Below are 9,427 nucleotides of genomic sequence, written 5' to 3'. Positions count from 1 at the left end.
GTTTCTGAAAGCCTCTCTAGGATTTCATGCCATCTTACAGGGCAATAGAGCCTATTTTTGTTGCTCCTGAAGTCCCTCACTGGAGACCTAGTATCTTTGCTTACTCCTTACGGTTCTATAGTCCATTTCATCTGAGATGGCCAAAAGAGACTACAGTATAAGGTGAGTAGTCTGGATAGTACATAGCACAGTGTTTCTGAACAGTTAGTAATCATTTCTACATTTTGGAGGCAGATGTTCACAGAGGGCAGTTCACCAAAATGCGTGTTTGAGGATTTTTTTTTTTTCCCCTTTTGGACACCTGAAAGTGCTCTTGATTTTTATTATGTCTATTTACATGCTTAAACACTTCTACCAATTTGTTTATTCACTTTCTTTTTTAGATTGAAATCAACCTCATCATGATGATTGTACAGGTCTTGATTTAGTACAGAACTTAATGCCAATTTTTATGTGTTTGGGGAAATTGCAATAGGTTTTTGCATAGTTTTAGTCAGTGTGTTGTGTATGCTCCATTAATCTCTGTGGAGAGTCGCCTTTTGAGTGACACCTGGATTGACAGGATTGAGTCTTGTATTCTCAGGTTTTTATGCACACCCAAACTACAAGTGTTCAATACCTGAAAAACACAGCTTATGAGCCTAAGGCTTAATAACCTACTAAGGAGCAGTAACTGACAGAAACAAGGTGGGATGTAGTTGTCTCACTCTTGGAGACTGAACATTAAAGCAAAGCTGCTTAATATGTTTAGATAACAATTGTTAGAGGCCAGAATCCATATCATCTCCTTTAAGGTACAGGAAGAACTGTTGTAGGAGGTCACAGGGAGGTTGGGGTCATAGAAGGGAAAAGGATGAGGAATTCTGCTTTAAGTAGTGAATCAAGAAAGTGATGTTTTGCTTTTAGAATCTATTTTAGCTAGTAGGCTTTTAAATCTCATTCCTTGCTTGTTGTATTCCTTCCCAAGGGAACTTATCTCTTTGTATGGACTATGAGAGATGTCTCAGCATCTGTGGCCGTTTGTGCCATCTGTATCTTGTTTTTTTCACTCAGAATAAAAAATTATGAATTCTTAATATATGGTGTATTACATTGGAATCTATATGAAAAGCAGTCAAGTTCACTTATGAAGTAGCCCTCAAGTGAAAGGCTATATCCGTTACCTGTGTGTTCTCTGAAGAAATCTTGTGATCATTGGCCATGTAAGATCCACTTCTGATCCAATTCTGTAATTCTGCAGGGGAGGCAGGCAGAGCTGGAGATGCAGTTAAAACATGGAAAAGAGGATCCTGAAGAGGTGCAGTACAAACAATTTACAGCCTGGCTCTGGTAAGGAAGTAAACTGTCTGCTCTTGATCACTTGTAATGGCAAATGAGGGTGTAGAGGAGGTTAAGGCTTCAAAGCCTTTAGTTTTGCAAGTTTAAAGACTGTATAGGGACTAATGAAAAAAAACAACTACCAGATAGAATGAGGAAGTTGGGGGGCTGGGAAGAAGGAGACTACTGGGTAATCGTAAGAATCCCATATGCACGGGTTTACAGGTACCTTCTCTACAGTGTCTGAAACTTTGTAGAGTGGGCAAATGGAATGGAATGGAAAATTGTATTTTCTGTGATGTTAAATCATCACAAATCACAGGATCACTAAGGTTGGAAAGGACCTTCAAGATCATCAGGTCCAACCATCAGCCCAACGCCACCATGTCCCCTATACCATGTCCTGAAGCCCCCCATCCACACGCTTTTTGAATACTTACAGAGATGGTGACTCCACCATCTGCCTGGGAAGCCTGTTCCAATGCTTGACCACTCTCTCAGTGAAGAAATTTTTCCTAATATCCAATCTAAACCTCCCCTGGCGCAACTTGAGGCCATTTCCTCTTGTCCTATCACTAGTTACTTGGGAGAAGAGACCAAAACCCACGTCGCCACAACCCTTTTCAGGAGGAATAAGGTCTCCCCTCAGCTTCCTCTTCTCCAGACTAAACAAGCCCAGTTCCCTCAGCTGCTCCTTATAAGACTTGTGCTCCAGACCCCTCATCAGCTTTGTTACCCTTCTTTGGACACACTCGAGCACCTCAGCATCCTTCTTGTAGTGAGGGGCCCAAAAGTGAACACAAGTATTTAAGGTGCAGTCTCACCAGCACCGAGTACAGAAGGATTGTGTAAAGAGCAAAACTTACTTGTAGAGACTAAGTGAGCCACATCACTCAGAATGGCTTGATGAAAGAAATGTAAGCCATGGGATGACGTATGTTGTCATGAACTGAAACATGCCTCAGTTTGTATGGTAAGTTGGCAATGTTTAGCCTGAGTGTGTTGTTTAAAACGAAGCACATGGTGCACAGTCTGATCCATATCCTCAACTACTGCTGTTTCAGTCAGCTGAGGAGTGTCTCAGTCTGTCAGGATTTAGCCATGTATGTGCATTGCCAGGGGGACAAGGTGGGAAGTAGGAGCCTTCATGGAGAGAAAGAACTGCATATCCATGGACAGTATAAATATCAGTGTCTGTGGTTTTTCATAAGTGCTTTGGGAATGAAGTATGTAAGCAAAACCAAAATGCCCTTTGCCCATTTCAGTCAGAAAGGTGTTACTAAGTCCCACTCAACAGGAATACAAAATTTGTGTCTGTTGTTTTATTCTAGCTAAGTCTAGATTAGAGGGTTTCAGAGTAAGATCCGGAATGATACGGTATTGCAGAAGAGATTCTTCATGTAGTAGTGGCACAATTTTCTGTTGTTCTCTGCCCAATCCCTTTGTTGATAGGGTATAAAGAGAAAACATTTTCCAGGTGAGAAGAATACCTATAGCAATACTGCTTTTGTAGATTTTTCCTGAATCAATTTCTGCTCTATTTCCTAAATAGTGTTAACATAAGCTATGTCAAAAATGCACAGCATTCCCTTTAACAATGGAGAAATCAAAACAGTAAGTGAACTGGGAGCCCACTATTAATTTTCAAGCCTTTTCCTGTTACCCCGTAATTGCTTGGTGCTTCAGGGCTCTAACTTCAGTACCCATTAAGCATTTTTGTCGCCCATTGGGTTTAACCTGATTGTGGACAGTTTGATACAAACTTCAGTGTTAATGCTTTATTGTATAAGTACTGTGCAATTTTGCACTGGTATTTGCCAAGTTGGTGTGTTTCAACTGTAGGTGGATTTGAAACTGTGTGCAAAAACAGTGTGGTTATGAAGAAAGCCTGAGCAGGTTTCTTTTAAAGCCCAAGTACAACTTGATCTTATAACATCTGGCCCTATTTTGAGGCATGCACGTGTAGTCTTCTAATTGTGTGTTGTGGAACTGTGATTGGATTCTATCTTTCTCTGTAGGATTTACACTCATGGCCAGGATGGTACTGTATGCTGTAGCATAGAGGATCTCTTTCCTCACCCAAACCTGGCAATTTACAAAAATCACTGCATCTCTGATTCTGTCTTGATATGAATGCAAAACTATACAAATGCAGACAATTAGCCTATTATAAATCAACTACAGTAATGTGTAAGAAATTGTAACTATTCCTTATGGCTTTCATTTAAATGGATTCAGGTTATTACACTGCCTAATAGCATAACTGCCCATAGTGGTTTCCAGGAGTATAGTAAGTGTTGGATAAAATCTTATGGTTGTCCATTGTAGAACATTCTCATGTTATCATGCTAAGACAGAGCACAGTGATCAGGAAACTTATGTGTAACGGCTCAAAGAACAGATTTATGGCTATTGTATGAACTTGCATTTTACAAGAAGTGGTGTGAAGTCAGATGAGAGCCCTTCATAAAACTTTGGTAGTGCATATGAGCATGAAGAAATGTTGGGTGGTACATAAGCATTTTTAGAGTTTTAATGCTTTAATGATTAATTTGTGCTAAGTTTTCTGACAGCTAGATGAGATAATTGTTAACCTAGAATGAGCACGAGTAAGGCATAAGGGAAAACTAGCTGAGTTCATGCTATAGTATAATGAAAGTAGTGTAAATTCTTTCTGTTTCTGTTGCAGGGTCAGAGATATGTTGACAGATGTCATCAAAGGTGCTTCCAAGTAAGAACTGCTAATATATTACAGATGAGAATGAGGTCTCTTTTGTGGCAGAGATGTAAGATGCTATCTTCTGCATGTGGTTATCTGCCAATTTAATGATTTCACGTGACTGCTGTTTGGGAAAGGAACTCTTCCCCACCTTGTGCTTTGAGATTTTTATCACAGACTGTGTCTATTAGAAAGGCTGATGCCTAATGTTTTGAGTAAAGCGTGGGTAGTGCTATATGCACCGTTAGTCTATTCTTTTTTTAAACTATCAGAATGTTTGCCTCAAGTAGCTTCATTTAACTAAAAGGTGGCTGGTCTTTAGTGGAGCACAGGCTCTTCAAAACTGCCCCGCTTTCTCTTAAGGTGTCTTTCTTGTGCCCAGATGCCCCCAAAGGCAGGAAATTGGATGTTTTTAGATTGTGACAGACTTGTTCATTTCCTATTAGAATTAGCACTTAGCTTTCAGGCAGCAATAAGTATCTTAACCTTCCTTCACAGGCTGCTAAAAGTGCTTTGACTTCTTCCTTTCGCTCTCCACTGGCAGCTAGCTTCCTATTATGCTTTGCCCTTGTTTCACCTGAACTTGGCCACTTGCACCAGGTTAAGCAAAAGTTTCAGAAATGGTGAATCCTCATAGGAACAAGTAGTTAGAAAATCTTAAATCATAAAGATGTAATCAGTGAAAGAATTACAGTGAAATCTCACAGACATTAATATTCTTGTAATGTATAAAAGACTAGTTTGAAATACACAAGTTGAGAGTTCTGGCGATTTTAATTAAGACTTCCCATAAATGTTCGAACTCTTCCTTTTTTAACATATCATTGTTCAGATATTTAAAATATTCCCAGCTGTTCCATTTCATTGCATGTCGGTCTATCTTGAAGAGGTCAGTTAAAGGGAGATGAAATTGGAAGATCTGATTGATATTTTAGCTACTCAATAAATACCTGTGTTAAGGTAAGGTGGTAGAAAGAGATAAATGAAGCAGGAACAAAATAATAAACTTTCAATATATCCTATTCTGTGTCTCAGAATTCAAATTATTATTTTAGTTACAGAAGTTCATTAGCAAAACTGGTTGCAGTAGAAGCATTGTGTAGTTTGGAAGGGAGTAGTGAATTTCCTTTAGGTAACAGCAGGTAGATTTCCTGTGCATAGATCACATCTTTAGAACTTCCTGTGTTTACTGACTTTTAAGAGAATACTGGGGGTTTTCCCTGTATTTTCAATAAAGAGTAAGACACTGCTTTTTTTCCTCCTGTACTGTGAGGTACATCATGAAATGTAACCTTTTAGAAGTTGATAATCAACAACAACAAAGGTTCTATACATAGATTAGGAAATTATTTAAGGCAAGAGATGTGGGGAGATTTCAGATAACTTAATTAAGCACCTAGTTGTAATTATTTGTAGGTATGTCTTGTCTGGAAGGAGATAGTTTCAGTGTTCCAAACAGGAGATGTCTATGACATTCCACTAAGACCTGTGTGTCTTATTTTAAAAAGCAAACCAGAAATCCAGAAAGTATTTTTATTGTGAAAATGAGATACTTGGATCTGGAACAAATGCCTAATTTTGCAGTGTAGGTGTATTTTTACAGCAACAGTTGAGGAAGTTTTTAGAAATGGAAAACTGATGCAAAGAAGTGTAGCACACTGTGTATTGGTCTGGTGTAAGACTGTAAGTGGTGTAGTACAGTTGTATTTTTCAGCTGCTGTTGTAAAACAAGTAATAGAATTTCAACAGGATTATATAGCAATATGTTTTTCTGGGAATGACTGCAATATCGTCATCTATCTTTTTATGAAACTGAATAGTTACATTCTCTCTCTCGTTTGTAAGTGGCAGATTTTTCTTCTTGAGTTCCTTAAAAGTAGAAGTTTGTACTGTGGTAGACGTTAGTACTCCTTGAAACCTGTCATATTGCATGATATTAATGTTTTCATAGCATAGGGGAGTAATTCAGAATTTTTTTTTTTAAGCTGAGATATCAGTGATGGCTGCTTTGCTAAATCTCCAGAACAGATGCTGTTGGAATGAAATGGCAGTTGCCTGTCCAGCATTCTCTGATGAGCTTTTTGTGTTGCCCTCTGTAGAGATGGTACTAGCTAAGACAAACTGGTGCATTTCTATGAGTTCTACTTGCTCTGCAGTGTGGCAGTCCTCATTATAGTGGAAGCAAGCTTCTGTTTTTATCCCACTTTGTGTGTGCTAGGTTTATATAAAAGACAAACAAGAAAAAAGGCTGAAACTCTTCTCGCCCCCATTCTTTCTCTAATTCCTGAAGATGAAATGCAATAGACTTTTGCTGAGCGAGAAGTCAGACCAATAAAGTTGCTAGGTTCAAAGGCCTTCCCTCCTGGACCACCTATAGCATAATTTTCCTTCATTGAGATAAATGTTTTGTTGCCTGCATTTCTATTACACTTCTTAGCTGTTCACCTTTTTCTGTCCAGAGACAGCCCAGTGGTGAAAGGAAACTCTATTTTTGCCTTAACTGGTCTTGCAGTTGCTGTAGTCAAATATGAAAGCAGCCTTTCCTCAGACACTGAAGGAATGCCTGAGGTGAGTCAATCTGGGAAAGAGATTCTCTACTGTTAGTGGAATATAATGAAGCAATATGACCAGGTGTTTGGAGAGGTGGGAAGTGGATGTGAAGTACTTCACATTTTGACGTTCAAATTTCATCCTGGTCAGTGAATGCCATCTGGGAGCTGCTGTGTGAACTACAAAAGCAGTCAAGAGCATCTAGGCACCTTCGTGCAACAGACATAATGACTAACACATTTATTTGCAGGCTTTGGCAGATGAGATAGAGGTCTAGTGGATGCTGAAACCCAGCCAATCTGTTTTCTCATCATTTTTGCTTTCACTGAATAGTACCTGATCAAAAGTAGTATCTGAAGGGTCAGCATTGGCAAGTAAATCATGCTACTTACTGTACATAAGAATGACAAAATAACCTCATTCCTGATGTATCATAGCTGGAACATCAGCTGCTGAGCTTCTGTTCAGGTAGGAATTTCTGATTTAAGAAAAAATAATGATGAATATTTGGGTTTGATTTTTGCAGACTGAACCTGATTTTCTTCCCACAAAACACTGGATTTCTATGGTCACAGAGACCCTCTTTAGTATTGTGAATAGCCGCTATCACCCTAAAGGTCAAGTCTTCCCATGGTTCTATCAGGTACGTGTTGTGGTATTAAAGGCAAGAGAATATACCTGTATTCCATACCTGGAGTACTTAGTGTGGAGTTTCCTGGTTCTGTTTACCCTGTAGTAATTGTAATACAGGAGAATCAAAACTTTTCTTGCTTTTGTTCTTTTTCTTTCATTGTGTGTTCTGCTTATACTTGGGTTTGCCTTTGAGTCTTTATTACCAAAATGGTAAAAACCACATGTGAGGATAGAGGAATGAAGGCAATCTTAAAAATAAACAACCTTCAAAACTAGGATATTCAGCATGTATGTACAAAACAAAACCTTCTAACATGAGCAGACTGTCCTGAAACTGCAGTATCAAACTCTTGAGTGATTCTGACCCCATTCCCAAGGGCTCTCAAATGCATACTTTCTCAAAATCTAATAGTTAGGGAGCCAGTGATTCTTATTTTACAGTACCTCTTGAGAGCCAGTAGAAGTTGTCACATGTGCTTGCAGTGTGATAACCAGCCTGAAAGTCTCAAGCCATATAAGTGTCAGGCACTTCTTAAGTAGGACCTGGAGGTGGACTGAAAGCTCAGTATAGATCTGAAGGAGTAGGCGTTGGTAACTCTTGACTGTCTGTGGTCAAAATAACCAGGTTGGAGATTCTTTGTGTCATGGATGCAGAAGGTAACTTGGATCTTACAAAGCCAAATACCAACCTGCTAATGTATTCTAATGTTTTCTAACCAGAACTTCATTAACTGCATTCAGAAACTATGTTTAGTCCAGTAGTGAGACATTAACGTGAAAAAGGTGAAAATTACTGTGTTAAATAAATGCTAGACTGGTTGAATGTAAGGAGATTCAACGACTTGCTTGGCACTAGGAGTTCTTACCTAATTGTTCTGTGACTCCTGCCTTTGAAAATAATGCTGTTTTAAAAAGGTGCTTTTGAGATGGAACTAAGTGACAATGTTTCATTACTAAAATTTGCTCAGTTTAAAAAATAAAAAAAAATCTTATGCTTATAAAATTCTAAGGCATACAATAGAAATCACTGTCTTGCAGAGTGCCTTGCATCCTGATGGGCTTTTTTTTTCTTTTCAGAATTGCACATGGAAGTTGATAAATATACATTAGGCTGTTATTTACAATCAATCCTTTGCTTTATGAGTAGAGGTGGCTGTATGGATTTTACCTTTCAAAATGGAAAGGAATTGAAAACCTTTGTAAGGGATCTTTCTTCTAGAAAGCATCTCTACTGTTATCTTGCAAGATCTCATATACTTTGTCACACTAGGTGTGATACATTTAAGGTGGTGCTTTTTCCACCTCACTAAATTCTTGGTAGGTTATAATTACAGAAGTACATGAACACCATGGCTCGTTTCTGTTTGCTTTTCTGATCACAGTACTGGATATTTTAACAGGGAAGGTGAAAACTGAAATAGACTAATGTATTTATGTGCAGACTAGCTGTTGAATTCTAGCCACATCCTTTGTTTACAATTTCATACTTCACAACCTTATGTACACTGAATTACTGTGGTCTTAAGGTGCTTAAAAGGTAAAGCAAATGGAAAAGTTACCATAGGCAATTCCATGAAATATGGTTTATTGCCAGATTGCAATACATCTGTGCTGCTGTTTGCTATGTAGGTATTTATATTAAATTCCTAAAGTGCTGAGTGTTACTACCTAGAAAGGAATTTTATTTCCCTCTCCCAAGTGGAAAAGAAAAAAAAATTCTTTTTTATGTTTTCCTAGAAATCCTATTCAGGTGAAAACACTGCTAGTATTATAGCTCGTTCTTGTGCGGCCACTGCTTTGTCTCTCCTGGTGCCAGTTTTCATTGTAACATGCAAGGAGAAGATTGAAGAGGTGCTGAATATGCTGACCGACAGGTTACCTGGAAAACCAAATGCTGACGAGTCTCAAGCTGTTCAAATCCATGTGGGCCTTGGCTTGGGGATGTTTATCTCACGGTTGTATGAAGAAAAAGTCAGGTAAGGATTACCATGTGTAATGCAGGTGTGCAAATAACTTCCTTCTTTTTCCTGCATGTGGCCTTAAGTTCTGAGGAATTAAAAGTATTTACAAGTCATATGCAAATGATTCTTGAGGGACTTAGCAACACTTCTTAAAAGATGTCTTTTATTATCAGTCTTCATCACCCATCCCCGCCAGTTGCTACCCTGGGTATTCTCGAAGCCACCGAGGCGAAGGACTACGGAGCGA

General features: G+C 38.7%; 1 protein-coding gene across 1 annotated transcript; it reads left to right on the top strand.

Annotated features, from left to right (window-relative positions):
- Positions 1-1,243: 1,243 nt before the first annotated feature.
- LOC104626345 (focadhesin-like) lies at positions 1,244-9,211 on the top strand. The gene is made up of 5 exons (XM_010294242.1): positions 1,244-1,329; positions 4,007-4,048; positions 6,496-6,604; positions 7,113-7,229; positions 8,957-9,211. Exons 1-5 carry the CDS (start codon positions 1,262-1,264, stop codon positions 9,197-9,199), a joined length of 579 nt encoding a protein of 192 aa, XP_010292544.1. The 5' UTR covers positions 1,244-1,261; the 3' UTR covers positions 9,200-9,211.
- The last annotated feature ends 216 nt before the right edge of the window (positions 9,212-9,427 follow it).

This window comes from Phaethon lepturus, unplaced genomic scaffold (assembly GCF_000687285.1).
Source record: "Phaethon lepturus isolate BGI_N335 unplaced genomic scaffold, ASM68728v1 scaffold53879, whole genome shotgun sequence".
NCBI lineage: Eukaryota > Metazoa > Chordata > Aves > Phaethontiformes > Phaethontidae > Phaethon > Phaethon lepturus.
The sequence above is the reverse complement of the archived record's forward strand: the minus strand, read 5'-3'. Positions and strand labels throughout refer to the sequence as shown.

Bases quoted from the DNA above. Each gene is read 5' to 3' on its own strand.
- LOC104626345 (XM_010294242.1), top strand. From the start codon at position 1,262: ATGCAGTTAAAACATGGAAAAGAGGATCCTGAAGAGGTGCAGTACAAA. The intron at 6,605-7,112 runs GTGAGTCAATCT...TGATTTTTGCAG, and splicing joins ACACTGAAGGAATGCCTGAG to ACTGAACCTGATTTTCTTCC. The intron at 7,230-8,956 runs GTACGTGTTGTG...ATGTTTTCCTAG, and splicing joins TCTTCCCATGGTTCTATCAG to AAATCCTATTCAGGTGAAAA.